A 17595-nucleotide genomic window follows, 5' to 3' on the forward strand; every position below is an offset into this window, starting at 1 on the left:
AATTATTTAAGACCTAGAACAGCGAATTTAAGACTTTTTAAGGCCTAAAATTTTGATTTTTAAATTTTAGACTTAAGACTTTTTAAGACCCCGCGGAAACCCTGATTCATATTAATTGACCAGATATATCTGCGATTTTATGGCAACTTTGAATATTCAATAAGAATATTCTTTCAGTCAGATGAAACTTCCCCATTTTATAACACTCATTTGCTCCTGTGCCCTTGATAAGAAGCAAGAACCACTCAAAATGTTCAGGTTGAATAAAAGCAGCATTAATATAACTGATAATAATCATCAATGAGCTGCTCTGTGGAGATAATTTCTTTAAAAGCTTTATTTCTAGGTCTTGTGAAACTGTGTATAATTCATATAATTTCCGAAACGCTGGGAAACTTCTGTAGTTTTCGAGTGGGTGACTGAGCAAAAAGACAGAAGGAGAGTTGAGATTTTTACAGCAGCTAGCTCAAATTGTTATTAGGGATGGCTCAATATCACTTTTTCATATCCTATAGTGATTTCATATCCTATAGCAGCTTTGAGCAGCTGCTAATACTGATGTCAGTCTATCTATCTATCTATCTTTAAAAAAGGGTTGCAGAAATTAGTACACCCTTAATTAAATTCAACACACATGTAATATTCTAGTACTTCATTTGTCCTCCTTAAGCATACTGCTCTGACCTTTGTTGGCATTTCAGTGTACAAGTTCATGACAAATTGTCACATCTGTCCAGGAGGACAACCCCCTTATCTGCCCTGATATTTATTGGCAAGTATACAGAATCCCCCCACAAGTACTCACGAGTGTGTTGGGTGAAACTCTTGTACTGAATCATTTTCACCTTGGGAGAATGTACTGTATATAGTCATGTAATGTTCAAAACAACACAGGGAATGAGGAGAGGGTAGCATTTTCTGTTTCAAGTTTTTCTATTACATCACACAATGGTGTGTGAATTCATTACTCCATTGATAAAGCACAACTCCTCCCACATCTTCAGCACTTATACATAAGACTACTGAACTTTACTGTGGGAACCAGGCAGTTTTCACTGTACTCCTCCTCTAGCAACACCATATCATTGTGGATGCTGTTAGATTCAAAATTACTGACTTGGTCTCAAGAGACTTAAGTAAGTACCACAGAGAATACCACACCATTCAGAATCACCAAAAAACTGCAGTAAAATACAGTCCTTAAAAAAAAAGACCTTTATGTTCAGATTATGCATAAGAATGCGAACATCTTGGAGAGAGTTTTAGTATGAACACTGCCATAACTAAAATCTGAATGCTGAATGAGAATGACGTGACAACTGCAATAAGGGGAACTGTTTCCGGGAACATACATTTAACAGCTTAATATCCTGTCTGTTCTTCAAATAAAGCTATTGAAATGTCATGTGATAGTGTTAAAAGGTTACTCCAAACCCAAATAAAATTTTCTTTAATCACTTACCCCTATGTCATTCCAAACCCGTAAAAGCTTTGTTTATCTTTGGAACACAATTCGCTTCGGAGCACGCTTCATAAAATTCAGATTGAACCACTGATGGCAGATGGACTATTTTGACAATGCCTTTCATACTTATTTACCTGGGAGTCAACGGGACAGTGACAAGCCTCCCGGTTTTCATCCAAAATATCTTAAATTGTAATCTGAAGACTAACTAAGCTTTTACGGGTTTGGAACGACATGGGGGTAAGTTATTACTGACAAAATTTTCATTTTGGGGTGGAGTAACCCTTTAAAAAGAAAAATAGCAGAATTTGAAATCGAAATATGACTACTCTACTGCAAAAGGTATATAATATCCTTACTTAAATCAAGTCGTTTCAGAATGTCTTCTGAAGAACTAATACAGTTGTGCTTTTATAATTTTTTAATACTGGTTTGATATCAATACTGAATATTGGAACACACATCCCTAGCATCCCTTTCTATTCAACTCACTGTTCATTGCCAAAATCCTAAGCAGTTTTCATATTCGTTCTCACCTGCTCTGCGGTGTGCTGCTGGACACAGCTGTAAATGTGACTAAGCCCAGCTCTGGTCAGCACGAAAGATGCTTGCTCGTTGATTAGAGTGTCCAAGTGAGCCTCAATCTAGAGTATGTGGCAAATAAAAAAAATAAAATAAATACAAACGTACACATTACATTTTTAACTTTGTTTGACTCATCATAAATTATCTTATAATTATTTTTAACACTTTTATCACATAACAGACCTGAAACTCCAGCATTTCTAAACGTTTGTCTGTGAACTCAAAGAGTGCCAGTGTGGTCTTCATCATGTATAGGGAGTTCACCATGTAGGTGGCCATATCTGCTGTGCCCAGATTACTGGCTGACACTGTGCACAGCTGCAGCAATGGGTCAAGGATGCAGGACAATACCTGAGAAACAGCATTGGGTTGATGATGGGATAACAAAAAAATGCAAAACAACAAAACAAAACAAAATTGTGACATGATATATCTGTCTGACATTAATATCAATGTCTAACTGGAATTATAGGCTCAATCCCAATTCTACCCCTTACCCCTACACTTCCGTTTGGCGTGTTCACGTGAAGGGGTAGGGGTGTCTCATTTCTCTTTTGGTTGGAGGGGTAGGGGTAAGGGGAAGGGCCAGATAGCCCTCCAAACGAAGATTTTTCAGGACCTCACTTCAAACGAAGGGCTAAGAGAAATTTCCAACATGGCTGCTCACTCGAGCAAGCAGACTCGTAAATATAAGTAATTTTTGCCTTTAATAAGGATTTTGATGACAATGTTTCATTATATGTATATTACCTTCAATCTTGTGTTTGTGTTTATGGTGTTGTTTTGTAAATAAACGTTTGCAAAAAAATCGCTAAAGTTTGCTAGCAGATAGCACTGATTGCACGATATTACAAAATATATTTTTATGTCATATACACTTGACTGCATGTTGGAAACATGAAAGACCAGTGGCACGGCAATTTGCAACGGTGGTGTAGTGGAGGGTGTACGCAGGTATACGGTGTATACACACTTCCACTTTTTAAATCCCCTCTGATGCGCATTATTCAGTAGTGTCCTGCATTCGCCAAAATCATGGCAGTCCACCACATCCAGTCATGTGAATAAATGTAAATATTCGCTAAAAACACCCAATAAAGGCAGTGATGATGCAGTCAGGACCGTGGAGCCGGCTTGCTTTGAAATGTATTTGATGATTGCGCCTAATGCACCTGCGCCCGCTACGTCTCCCGCACCAGTAATTTAAATCAGTACGTAATAATAAAAACGATACCTTACAAATAAAAAGAAGCTGATTTTTACGATCAGAAATTTCTTAAACAAGTGAACCCCTGTAAACATTTTAGTCCAAGGATCCAGAAAACGAACGCGTTCAAATAGAAAGTTGAAAACGAAATTCACAAATGAAGCATATATACTTCTCCAGGCACCACTACACTGATTAGCAATTTGCCGCGCATGTGATAATGCGTTGTTTGTTTTGCTTACGGCCACATGTGAATGAACGGTGCGTACACCGTACATTTGTACTTTTTGAAACATGACAACATTTTGACATCTTGGAATGAGTGATAAACATCTGCGCATGTCCTCTGACGTAACATTAGGAACTAGCGACAACCTATGATGACGTATAACAGTGTTGTTGTGGTGTCCCATTTCTTAGGGGAAATATTTTAGCCCTTCCCCTTTACACTTTGTTTCAAGGGACAAGGGGAAGGGGCGAGGGGTAGGCGAAGGGGTAGAAAATAGAATTGGGATTGGGCCATAGTGTATAATATTATTATATTGTAGTGTAGTTCATAATATTGCACATGCATAAACATTAATACAAATATATTAAGACAACTGATTAATTTCTTGCGCAGATTCATTTTTTGCATGAAACAACAAAACAATCTTTACTACTTCTATAAAACCATTTAATAAACATATAATAAACAAAGTTGACAAACCAAACAAAACAAAACTGAAATAGTATTTATTTTTTATATTTCCTAAACATTCCAGCCACTAAGAAGTGGAAAAACCTCTCGCCACAAAACATTAAAAGAAAAGTCACCTGTGCAAAGTCAGCCTGACGGGCATCAAGAGGCAGAACTGAAGAATCATGGGAGGTCAAAACCTCCCTAAGGAGAGACAGAGTCTGAGTGAGGGAGGCAGTGGGACCCAGATCAGGAGGTGGAAGCTCTACCTAAGAAAATAAGTGTTTTAAAAAATGTTTATAAATAGTAATAATTAGTCCATTGTGAGATGTATTAATATTGTGTATAAAGTGCATTTTGTTTTTATTTTTTAATAAATTCAGAAAAAAAAGAGAAACAGGTCACTGACCCTCTGACAAAACGTTTTTAACTTCTTACATTCAAACTAGTAAGAATAGTATTTACCATTCTAACTCGTGTTCATGTTCAAGACCCTCAAAATCAAGCCAGGCATGTCTGACAGCGAGACTGACACCTCAGAGGGCTGACTAATAAACACCCTGCTATGCGAACACTACCTAGAGCTCTGCTGCCTCTAATATAGCTTATTAGCTCAGTCTTGTGTTCCTGGCACCGAACAATGCCAGGGAGCGATACGTAACGTCCTAAGCCTAAAGTGATTTGATTAGTGTGCTGCTAAGGCGATAATTCTCTCAGTAGTGTAGAGCGGAGGCCATCTTGTTCTGGCTATTGATCCACTTATCAATGAAGCGCTCTTTTTTTTTTTTTTTTTAAGTAGTCTGTTCGTGTTCAAGGATATTTTGGGGATAATTTAAAATCCCTGGTGTGAGAATGCATTTTTTTCAGCTAGGTAAAAAACAAATCCAACTGATAAATGGCCGTGAGGCACATTTGCGCACATTTGTTATGTTGATGTCTGAGGTATAAGCATAAGATGCTGTTGTTAGAGCGCCTCAATGCTAGGGTGTTCTAGGTTGTTTTTAGGCAAATGCTAAAGTGTTTTCATTGGCTGGTAAGGCATTGTTTACTGGTTTAATGGTTGTTTGGTTATAAGAGTAAGTAAAAAATTCAGGTAAAACATTTTCAGATATGTGGGAACATAAGAGCAAAAGGAGAGATTTGATAAAACTTGGGATGAGTGAGAGTTATTTAAGCATTCTTTAAATACTATTATAGTATTTATAAAAAAAAAATTACGTTTTCAGATTTTTAATTCAAGTTTCAGTCATTTTGTTTTGTGCTTTTGAATTAGTTAAAAAACAAACAGCATGCGCTCTCTGCCATCTCGGTCTCTGTCAACTTTTTTCACAGACACGTGAATAAAACAACCTGATTCTCAACGAATACTTGCCTTACAGACATTATAAATATATCTATAGAATGCCTGAAGTGCCTACTTTTAAATGAAGTAAGTCACATTGTAAACACATATTTTCTGGTAAACTGTATGAAACCAACAGAAGGTACAGTTTTTCCCGTCTGAACTCATTATCTGTAATGTGATCACACACACGAGCAGCCGCGCTATTTAAATTATAAATAAGCATGTGAAACGCCTGATCATGTAAACACCCACATCACCTTTGTAAACAAAGCGTGAAGATCCATTATCAAGTTAATTTTGGAAACTGTCTGTTTCTAAAAAGAAGAAGACGCACTGAGATGAATAAGCCAAACTTCACCAAAGCTAAAATTTACCAAAGAGAAACGCGAAGTGACACAGCTTTATACAGTGGAGGAACTCATTCTGAGTAAGATTACTTGTGTTAGTTGTTATTGTGTTATTTTTTTATCGTGACCTAACTTGTACATATTTTACTAGTCAGACTTTTCCCAAACTATAATTCCTGACCACATGTATGAAATCAAGGAAAATCTTTTTGAAATGTGTGTCATTTCATTGCATCTAAATGTCTCACCACACCAAGATGTCAGATTCATTTCAATTACCCAAAAGTTCTAGTTTTCTTTACCAATAACAACACTGATAAGTACTTACTTTATCCATGAGGCGACTGGCGTGGAGACTAAGACTGTTGAAAAACATCTTCTTACTAAGCATGTGCATCTCATCGATGGTCATCAACAGAGAGGAAACACTGGTACCCATGATGCCACTGAGAGAGGGACATATGCATTCAGAAAATCTCTGTTCTTCAATAAAAGAAGAAGGATTTGTCTTCCATCAAATGGAGTATGACATAAAGACAATAAACCCAATAAAGTCATGTACCTGATGGTGTGATGGTAGAACTTGAGCAGGTTGGAGAGTTTATACAGAAGAACAGCACCTGGCTCTGCAATGATCACCTGCTCAATTCGCACCTGGTTTAGGAATAAAAAATGAATGAATAAAAAACAGTTTTGTTAAAATATCAATTATTCAAATATGATACTACATCTTCATCACTTAAGTAGTTTATGGGACTGTTGCAAGCAGGACTTGAACATGGACTGCCCATTTAAGCACTAAAGCAAAACTATTAACCAAGTAGACCACAGCTCCAAGCTGATATTTTTGATAAAAGTTTAAATATCAGTCTTAATGACACTGATTCCATCTCACCTTAAGTGGTCTGCACACTCCTTCAGTGATGTGGCCAACTACTTCCTGCATGTTTTCTTCAACCCCTACACAAACACAGCAAAACTATTTATCTACAAATCTACTTCATTCAGAGAACAAGTAAAACATTAACATGGGTTTAACCATTTCTAAAATGTTTGGTCTTAAGGTGTGGTCACATTAGTGAAGTTTCAGGAAATAAAAGGACTTTTCTGATGGTAAATCTGTGAATCTGCAAAACCAATTTAGCCTCATGTGAAAATCCCAATCACCCGAATTCCTGACAGAATTGGAACGTAAATCCTTTATATCTTTACACTGTGTCCACGCTGAGCTCAACCTCAGAATGTTCAATAAGGATATGGCCACAACTACTGAGAGCAAAATTTTACATTTAAAATCAGGCAATAAAAATAAAAATCTACATAATCAGAATTTTTGTGTTATAATGTAGAATTTGCTCACACAGATTTCGCAAAAAGGTTAAAGTCGGTCATGCAAAATCTGACAAACAGAAATCTGTTTGGTTCTAAAGCGACTTCTGTATGAGTTGAGCTTCATTTATTGCTAACTAACCTTGCCTTGCAGCACAGTTTTGCTAATGTAAGAAACTATACAATGAGGGTGAATGCATTCCACTGGGTTTTTTAACAGAAATCAAAAAAAAAAAAAAAAAAAAACTCTGAATGAGTGAAATAATTGTCACTTAAACTTTAATAACGTAATTAAATATGTAACAAATATAGAACAATCAACCAACATATATCTATAAAAAAAAGTAATATAGAAATGGGGCACTACTCAAATGTGATATTTTCAGACCTGGACACATTTATTCATATTGAAAGCATACTAGTTCTGAACTAGCACAGCTCACTTCCAGTGTACACACTGTGTTTGTATTAGATTTAGGCAAAATGACATGTACCTTGCACAGTAACTTTCTTGAGCAAAGCTTCCAGGTGCTCCTTCTCTGAGGCTGTGGCTTGGTGGAGCCAGGCCAACATGTCCCCAACATACCTGGTTGGATAATTGTATGTATACGCATAAACAGATAAAGATAAAAATCCAAAGAAGCACATAAACAATATTACCTCAATACTACATAGCCTGCATCATTTATGTACCAAACTGATCTCTCTCATTAACTGCCCAACACTGTTTTAACATGCTTTTCAACAAAAACTGAGCAGAGACTCAATGATGACCCGACAATCATGAACCACTGGCTTGGTGTGTAACGACCTTAACCCTAAAACCCAAAGTACATTCGTGTTTTACATGTGTAGCTTGAACATGCATACTGTGCACAAGATTTTTTGTACTAATTACTTTGTCAAAAAATGGCAACACTGCACAAGCCTGTTGTTCCACAGTTGAAAAGGAAACCGATGAGACAAATCAAAAACAAACTACTTATCCCATGTGGATTAATGCTTGTGTGAGGGAATTAAAAGATATTGGTAACTCATTTAAAGGGATAGTTCACCCAAAAATGAAAATTTTATGTTTACCTGCTTACCCACAGGGCATCCAAGATGTAGGTGACTTTGTTTCTTTAGAAGAACACAAACAAAGATTTTTAACTCAAACCGTTGCAGTCTGTCAGTCATATAATGGCAGTCAATGGTTACCAAATCTTTAGAAGTAAAAAAACACACACAGACAAAACTAAATTAAACCCTGCGGCTCGTGACAATACACTGATGTTTTGAGACACATAACGATCGGTCTGTGCAAGAAACTGAACAGTATTTATATCATTATTTACCTATGATCCACTGGAGCGTTCAGCTGTATGCAGCGCGTTCACAACAGCCGGCACGACATGCTCTGGCAATGTAGTCGGGGAAAAGTCAACACTCCCAGATGAGTTCGCACAAGGAAACGTAATCTTTTAGAATCACATTTTGAGAGGCCAATATGCACTATGTAAACAATGAGTGATGTACACACACGACAGATCACTTCCGTGGCTTTTGTGAACGTGTTTAGGAGAGTAGAGTGTTGCGGTGGATCAGAGGTAAATAATGATATAAATACTGTTCAGTTTCATGCACAGACCGATGGCTTTGTGTCTTAAAACCTCAATGTATCATCACGAGCCGCAGGGTTTAATTTGGTTTTGTCTGTGAATGTTTTTTTTTACTCTTAAAGATTTGGTAACCATTGACTGCCATTATATGAGTGACAGACTGCAATGGTTTGAGTTTAAAATTTTAGTTTGTGTTCTACTGAAGAAACAAAGTAGCATACATCTTGGATGCCCTGGGGGTAAGCAGATAAACATAAAATTTTCCTTTTTGGGTGAACCATCCCTTTAATTGAACTTCCAGAGATAAACAATGCAGATACTAAACAAGGATGAAACTGTCTAGTGGAGGTATTGGGAGCAAGTGTGCCGTACGAGTCCTGAAAAGTAAAGCCAAAACGTTTCGATCTCACCCCAGTGGCTGGCTGAAACCCCGCCCTCTTCATGTAATCTAATGGGATGTGAGCCAAATTAAATAATCAAATTACACTTCAAATAATTTTTTCCAAAGATGGTTTCCATCATGTGAGGTAGTTCTTATCATGCGGATTCATGTTCAAGTGTTCGCTAACTTTTAGGTAGTTATTTGCTATAAAAACGGGGAGTGATGTCATGATTGCGATCTTGCGATTGGGACTACTTTGATACCTCGTCTCCTCCTCACGAAACTACTGCACAGACTCTGGCTCCAAATAAATCTCTATTGCGCAGACTCTGGCTCCAAATTACATAATTTCCCCCAAGATGGCAGCAGCCATATTGAAATGCTTTAGCTTTACTTTTCTATAGTGGAATGAAGCAGAGACACATCGTCCATCTTTTTTACAGTCTATGGTTGAGAGTCTGTGTTCATACATGCATCAAATGTTGTATACTTTGAGCACATAATAGTGATTGAAACATCATTAAAAAAACAGCTAGGTCGAGAATTGCACAATCGGGAACTGGATAGATAGATGAATTACTTCTAGTAGAAGTGTCTACTAGATTTGTAGTTACATCTAATCGAGTTATAGATTTCCTGAGATTTGAGGCATCACACAGTCAGCTATCATTACATCGGCTCCATATCCTTTAATACCGGACAGCAGGGGAAGTGCTGTTCTGAGAACCACCACTTCCCACTTTTATCGACGTTCTGCCAAGAACCTCATGTTCTCTCCTCAGGTTCCAAACGGGATAGGGGAGGAGGGCATTCGAAAGCTTGACGGGGTGCTGGCCTGGAGCGTGTGTGACAATCCATAGATCTCAACAGCTGACCTTTCAATGAACCCGCACTAAGTAATTCTCTGAAAGAGGAAGCACTTCCCTGAAAGAATCAGGTTGAGTTTAATGTGCTTAGACACTGAATTGGATTTGCAGCTTCGGGAGATGCAGCACATAGAGGAGTATGGCGGCTCTGCGTGTGAGGATGTAAATCAGCAATGGAGAGGTTCTTAGTTGACCCCCAATTATAGCCGGTTTGAAGTGGTTATTTTTAGCGCACAGACAAGAAAATGTCATCTATTGTGTTTTAGCAAGCTTTTGAATAGAATGATTAGGTGGGAGCACTGGGATGTACACTTGTCATGGACTCTACCTCATTGGATCATGAGAGTGCATCTCTATAGGTCTCGGGGTGCCACCCGGTCCCCCGCGGGTCAGGGCATCGATAAAGCCTCGGACCACGGCAGACCGCCGAGCTGTTCCAAACTCATCCAGTGTGTACCTGAGAAAATAAAAAACAAAGAGATAGGATTAAATATAAATTCAAGACAATTGTCTGGTTAGCATGGCCCCATTAGCTCATTAGTCTTTGTAAATACATGCTCTGCAGGAAAAAATTATCTTTCTCCACTGACAGTCATCCAAAATTAAATGTTTTGGTAACACTTTACAATAAAGTGCCATTTGTTAACATTAGTTAATATATTAACTAACATAAACAAACAATGAACAATACATTTATTACACCATTTATTAATCTTTGTTAATGTTAGTTAACAAAAATACAGTCATTGTTTGATAACGTTAGTTCACAGTGCATTAATGTTAACAAACACAACTTGCGATTTTAATTAGTAAATGCTGAAATTAACATTAAATAAGATTAATCAATGCTGTAGAAGTATCTTTCAATCTTAGTTCACGTTAACTAATGTAGTTACCTAATGTTAACGAATGAAACTTACTGTAAAGTATTACCGATGTTTTTAAAAAATTTTTTTTTTTTCAAAGCCACAATTTGACTAATGTCGTGTAAAATAAATAGGTAATAATGTAAAAAATTATATTTTCTTTCAATACTTTCTATGTGATTTTTTTTAGAAAAATAAATGCAGTCTGGCTCAGAAAAACACAATTTCTTAAAAACATGTATTAGTTTATTACTTATTTTTTATATATCCAGGTTTCCCTACTGTAATTCATATTCTAGTTCTAGCTTATTTTAATGTGTGTTTTGTCTTTGTTAAGTCATTTTAAGGCCCCCTGGCTGAGATCCAGTTGTGTAAATTCAGGGTCTCATAAGCAAAGATTGCAAGATTTCAAATCTCACACTTCTGAGGGTCCTACTGCAGACCTCCTTAGATTAATTTAGAGGTAAATAACTTTGAACACAACAGCACATGCATATGATCATAATCCCCCTAAAATTTTACAGGGCGCCCTGAAGACCAACTAATCAGGAAGACTACTTGATTTAAAAAAATATGTAGTTTTGTACATCTCTAACAAGATTATAAACAAGATCTCTATAAACAAGATTTAATGCCTGGGCCACAAAAAAAAACAAAAAAAAAAAACACTGCAAGACCTTCGGAACAGCCACTGAAATCAGCAAGAGAAAAATACTTTAGTTTAGAGAGACCCAGGGTCACACAAACAGACAAAAACAATGAAGGGCCCCGTTTGCAGTTAGGAAACGTTGCTGTGTTTTGATCTACGGGCTGAGAACGGCCCTGTGCAGACTAAACAGTAGCGACCGCAGCAGCCAGAGAAAAAGGGAGGAGAGAAGGGATGTAGAAGTTTGGCATGGATTCCAGGAACTCTGGGGGCCCTGTCCTCTCCCTCTTTCTCCTCCAGCCTTGGACTCCCATAGATAAAAAGGGGGAGTGAGAGTGCCAGACAAAAGAGAGGGGCACACAGACACAAAGAGGAAGAGAGTGAGAACAAGAATATAAAAGTGTGTGAGGAAAAATGGTACTGCGGCACCTTGGTTAACAGTATGGTCTATGAAAAGATAAACTGAAGTGTTACAAAAGACAGAAATACCAAACAAAGTGAGAGAAAATAAATATATTTTGGAACTTCTAAAAGATGCTTTCACAGACTGGCTGCACAGAAAGTATCGACAAGGAAATGAAATGAGATGAAATATGACAACTGCACAAGTTTGCAAAAATGTGACACTAAATATTTATATTGTCTAAAGCAGGGTTTCCTGTTAAAATAAACAAATGGGTTAATTATTTGAACTGAAATAGCAATATATATATATAATAGGGGTGGGCATAGATTAATTTTTTTAATCTAGATTAATCTAGATTAAATCTTGGAATTAATCTAGATTAATCTAGATTAAAATGGCTAATTTGAATTCTGCTGAAGGCATTCAGAATATGTGTGCTACCCAAATAATGACTAAAAGTAAGTCTTTGAGAATGGATCATAAAGCTCATAAAGCTGTTCTATGATAATTTGTTGATGAAAATAAATTATGTTCAATAAGATGTACTTGTGTTTACTAACTAACTAACAATGAAATTATTTTTTCTACCTATTAGATTGTGTTTTTTTAACGTCAACACCTACCCAACCCTAAATTTAGCCCTTACTGTAATAAAAAAAAAAACTGTATTATTGTTGTACAGTGTGATAAAAATATACATCTACGTATATATATCTATGGTAGCCAGTGTTTCCCCTATGTTTCCAGCTTTGGAGGGGGGGGGGGGTTACATGTTACACCGTACTTTTATTTTGACAGGTTGCCGTGAAGTTTCTGTGTGTACAGTATGATATGATGCTAGTTTTCTCAAATGAAACGGTAAAAGTGACACTCACAGCAGTTTTGGAGATTGAGTTTATCTGTTCATGTGAGATGCAAATGCCAAAAATTACCGGGAGCGTCACGTGTGTTTCAGTATGCGTGTAGTAAAAGCTCGTCTCCATCATTCATACATACAGCTAGGCAAACGGAACATACCGGATTCATATGAAGAGTTTTGTTGCAAAACGAGATATATCCATTTTGAGAAATGTTGGTTATTTGACATTATTATTTAAGACATCAACAGTCAAGTTAATTTACAATTTTTGTACATAAAACTATTACTTGAGCTCAGTGAAGGCCAGAGACACAATATTCTTCAAATCCAGGATATTTTTTATTTAATTTTATGTAGATAAATAGTTCATAAATAAGTCAAAAACCATGCCAAAATGCAACATACTTATCTTAACATTGTCAAACATCTTAAATTGGTAAAAAAAAAAAAAAAACATCATAAATATATGGAATAGTATATACAAAAATTGATTAATAATAATAAGATTCTGAGTTAGTTTTGGCCAGAACATACACAACATAACTTTTTTTTTTTTTTTTTTTTGCAAAACGCTATATATCCACCTTAGGCTATATTCTACTACTGTAATACCATTAAGAAAAGCTAGTGAACCATTTTGTGTGTGTGTGTGTGTGTGTGTGTGTGTGTGTGTGTGTGTGTGTGTGTGTGTGTGTGTGTGTGTGTGTGTGCGCGTGCGTGCGTGCGTGCGTGTGTGTGTATTTTCGAAAACCAAACCTGTATGATCAGAGCGGGCGGAGACGCGGTGTCACAGTTCTCTGTTGCACCGAGTCCGCGACACAAGCTCGCCTCGCCCCGTCATATTTAATGTATTATTTCACTGTAATAATAATAATAATTAAAATTAATTATTTAAAAAATAAACTTAGAAATGTAGCCTTGCAGACATCGTGATGGGGAGGAGCGCAGGACCTCCCTGGTCTTCTTGAAATCAGCGGAGACTCGTTCCCTGCTGCATTTGTTTATTGTTGAGAGACGGAGGAGTATTTTATCCCGTTCCACTTTTGTAGCGTTTTTATACATTTTTGTGAAGTTGAAGGCTACATCTTCATATGACAGTTGGTCGGCATGACACAGACCAGCATTACTCGCACGATGACCACAATACATTTTCGGATGTTTTCCCTCCCCTGAATGCCTTGCCCGTTTGGTCTTCTCCCTTTGATGATTTTCTTTAGATGCCTTCCTCTTTCTCCCAACAGCAGCTGGAATGACCGGCTCCAATCCGTCATCGAAATCCATGACATTAGCTTGACTCTGAAGCTTTGATTCTCTGACTGACAGACAGCTGTTTAACCTAGACGTGACTGACAGCTCGCCTACAGTATTAATAATTAAATGGTGAACGTTTTTTAGTTAGCCTATTGAATCCTCTTTTTAAAAATACATGTTTTTTGTTTTGATATTATCGTTAAATGAATCTATAAGCAAACTCGGAGCACTTCACCGGCGGTGACTTTCTTCCCAGGGGATGCTGAGCTCGCGCACGTACGGTCATATCGCACTTTGCAAAGAAACTGGTCTGGCGGATATCGCGTTTTGTGAAAAAAATACATTTTGTAGTAGGCCTAAAATGTACATTCTTAAATTTTATTAATGGCAGCAATTCACACATAGATTAAGGTACATTTGAACAGTGATTTCCAATAATAAAATCCAAATGTCAAAAAATGGCGTTTATCGCGTTTTGCAACCAAACTCTTCATATTAAAACGGTCTTTTTGCATTTCAGTTTTCACATACACTAGTCCATATCGCGATTTGAATTAAGTGACAGACCAACATTTGATTTATGAATCCAAAAAACTACGAATTGACGTGGCATTTCGCTATAGTAGATTCGGTTTTTATGAATGGAGGACGACGCGACCCCGTCTGTGTTTTGGCGGAGGAGACGTAAACGCGCGACCATATTCTATAGTCTTCGGTATACATCCGCGTTAAACTATCAAGGTGAAAGTCATCATAGCTTGCGTAGTTTAGACCCAGCTCCCAACCCAAATTTGAGAATAGATTAACGGTGATATTTTTTTTATCGCACGATAAGAGTCTCACGTTAACGCAGCACATTAAAGCCGATAACGGCCCACCACTAATATATAATAAAAAAAATCTGATTATCAAATCAAAGGTTGCAGTTTAATTTAAAAAGCATATAGACAGTTTCATCAGGCGCACGCGCCTGGACCTAAGTTAACTTCCGGTCTGTGTTTGTTTATCTGTCTGGTTCGTGTCGCGGGCTATAAACGCAGCTAATAATGAGTAATGAAGTTGGTCTCAGGTTATTGTGCTGTGGTATGTGTTTCCCAAACATTTATTTATTTGTGGCGACCTGCCACGATATAAAAACCGACCGATTTTCCAATAGGCTTCGTTGAATAAACATGAGCACGTAATGCACGTTTAAAAATCAAACCGAGGCGTGGGTGTTTTTATATCACTGTATTTCTGAAGAAAGACTGTCTTTAGAAAATGTCATTTTCATTTCATCCTGCATAAGGCAGCGTTTGTAAATTAAGAGCTGCTTTGTCTATAGCCATTACAGGGGAAACCTCGTTTCTCGTGCTTAAAGCACCTCCTGCTGGCAGAGAATGAATTTGCATTTTTAATAAATCAGTCTAATTTACTCAGCCAACAAATTTCGCTTGTTATTAAAAAAAATAATCTACTCTAGAAGGACTTAGCTGTTGTTATTGATTCTATTTGGATGTCTACCGGAAGTTAAGTTAGGGCCACAAAAGCACGCATGCGCAGTAACGTTTATTATGTTGTTGTTGTTGAAACCGTCTATACAGTAGTCTGTGTTTCAGTGTAAACAGTGAAAATATTTTCAGATACAGTGTTTTCATAGCAGCTCAGTTCACAGTATACACTGATTAGCCACAACACCATATGATGTAGGTCCCTCTCATGCTGCCAAAACAGCTCTGATGCATCTAGGCATTGACTCCACAAGACCTCTGAATGTGTCCTGTGGTACCTGGCACCAATACATTAGTGGCAGTCCTGTAAGCTGCAAGGTGGGACCTCCTTGGATTGGATTTGTTGGTCCATCACATCACATAGATACTATTAAGATCTTCAGTTGAGATCTTTTGGGAATTTGAAAGTCAATGGAACACCTTGAACTCTTTTTCATGTTCCTTAAATCATTCCTGAACAATTTTTACAGTGTGCTAAAGTGTCACGGCTGGTTTGATATAAGTTCTGGCTAGGGTCTTCTGGCTGGTTGCATACTGGCCTAAGTCAGTAAGTCTCTATCTTTGATTTTCAGGTCTCTAGATATGATTATGTGTCTAATCAGCTCGTCTACACGCAATTTGAGGTATCATTCATTTTCATAGCACAACGGTGCGGAATGTGCTGACATTTACTATTTAAAGGTTTGTTCAAATGACTAAGTATGGGTAATAGTAAAAGAATGAATAATATCTACAACCCGTCTGGGCTTCACCAAAAATATGTTATGTAATTTAAACTGAATTCAAAACATACTAAAAAGAGTTTATTTACACTGTAGGAATACGTCATTTTTCTGGCTGAGTTCATTTATTTAAACAAAGTTGTTGTTGTTGCATTGTATTGATGTGAGTCATTAACTCAAAAACACTAATCAACCTTGACGGTTGTTTTCTTTTACGGAAGTCTGAACATTTATAATGTACTGACAGTTGGAGGAAGGTACACTAAACACAGGAAACTGCTTCAGTAAGAATGTGAGAGACTGACACCTTGTGGTATATATAATGGGACTGCAGTCTAATTACCTGCTGCGAAAAGGTATACAGTACCTGAAACACTTTTACATTTAGTTTTTAAATATAATTAATTAAATTAAAATTGTATTAAATGTTCATGTTGTGAAATAATTAACATTTAAACAATGTTGTAAAGTATAAAGTTTGGGGTCAGTAAGAAATTAATACTTTTTCTAGTTTCTAGCTTTTCCTAATTCAAAATGTTACATCAAAGAATTCTAAAAAATAGATATATATTTCGGTTTCCACAAGAATATTAAGCACATCTGTTTTTAGCATTGATGATATGAAGAAATGTTTCTTAAGCACCAAATAAGCATTTTGGAATGATTTCACTAGGAAAATGAAGAACATCACTGCTAAAAAAAAAGATGAGCAATGCTCTATGGGCACTAGAAGAGGTCAAGTGTGTTTATGAGACACAGAACTCACTTATAAAGAACAGGCCGATCCTGGAGAGACTCCATAGCTTGACTCAACACAGGAGAAATATCACATGTTTCCTGAGTCAACCCTCTGCACTCATCTACAGACACCAAAGACAGACACAGAAACATCTATAAGTTATCCTATAATACTAAAACACATAAACAACTTTTTATAATTTGTATGATTTATAATAATGTAACTAAAATAAAGTACTAAAGTACTAAAATCATCATGTATAACAGGAGTGTCATAAGTTGTTCTGTAAGCTATGAGTCAGTTTTCTGTTTCACATTCTCTGGCAGCAGCAACTGTGCTTATTTTCCAAAAACTTCTCGCCTCCAATGTGTGTGTGTGTGTGTGTGTGTGTGTGTAAGTGTAAGGTCCAGAGCACACACTCACTCTGAGCCCAGCGATAGAGCTGCTCGTATGCGGTCTCCTGTAACACAGCCATCTGCTCCATGATCTCCAGCCTACAGTAAAGCACACACATCATTGAACATCTACAGTCGTGGCCAAAAGTTTTGAGAATGACACAAATATTAGTTTTCACAAAGTCTGCTGCTAAACTGCTTTTAGATCTTTGTTTCAGTTGTTTCTGTGATGTACTGAAATATAATTACAAGCACTTCATACGTTTCAAAGGCTTTTATCGACAATTACATGACATTTATGCAAAGAGTCAGTATTTGCAGTGTTGGCCCTTCTTTTTCAGGACCTCTGCAATTCGACTGGGCATGCTCTCAATCAACTTCTGGGCCAAATCCTGACTGATAGCAACCCATTCTT

At 37.1% G+C, this 17595-nt stretch overlaps 1 protein-coding gene across 1 annotated transcript in view; it reads right to left on the bottom strand.

The window, feature by feature from the left end:
* cog6 (component of oligomeric golgi complex 6) overlaps positions 1–17274 on the bottom strand; it is a 36204-nt gene extending 18930 nt beyond the window's left edge. Inside the window, exons 1-10 of the mRNA XM_073817861.1 lie at positions 17209–17274; positions 16813–16906; positions 10135–10263; positions 7452–7543; positions 6524–6588; positions 6191–6282; positions 5957–6074; positions 4074–4205; positions 2234–2401; positions 2002–2109 (exon numbers count right to left, since the gene is read on the bottom strand). Of these exons, the coding sequence (XP_073673962.1) occupies positions 2002–2109; positions 2234–2401; positions 4074–4205; positions 5957–6074; positions 6191–6282; positions 6524–6588; positions 7452–7543; positions 10135–10263; positions 16813–16906; positions 17209–17269 (1059 nt within the window). The 5' untranslated portion in view covers positions 17270–17274. The remainder of the gene's footprint in view (positions 1–2001; positions 2110–2233; positions 2402–4073; positions 4206–5956; positions 6075–6190; positions 6283–6523; positions 6589–7451; positions 7544–10134; positions 10264–16812; positions 16907–17208) is intronic.
* Between the last annotated feature and the right edge of the window lie 321 nt (positions 17275–17595).

This window comes from Garra rufa, chromosome 14, assembly GCF_049309525.1.
Source record: "Garra rufa chromosome 14, GarRuf1.0, whole genome shotgun sequence".
NCBI lineage: Eukaryota > Metazoa > Chordata > Actinopteri > Cypriniformes > Cyprinidae > Garra > Garra rufa.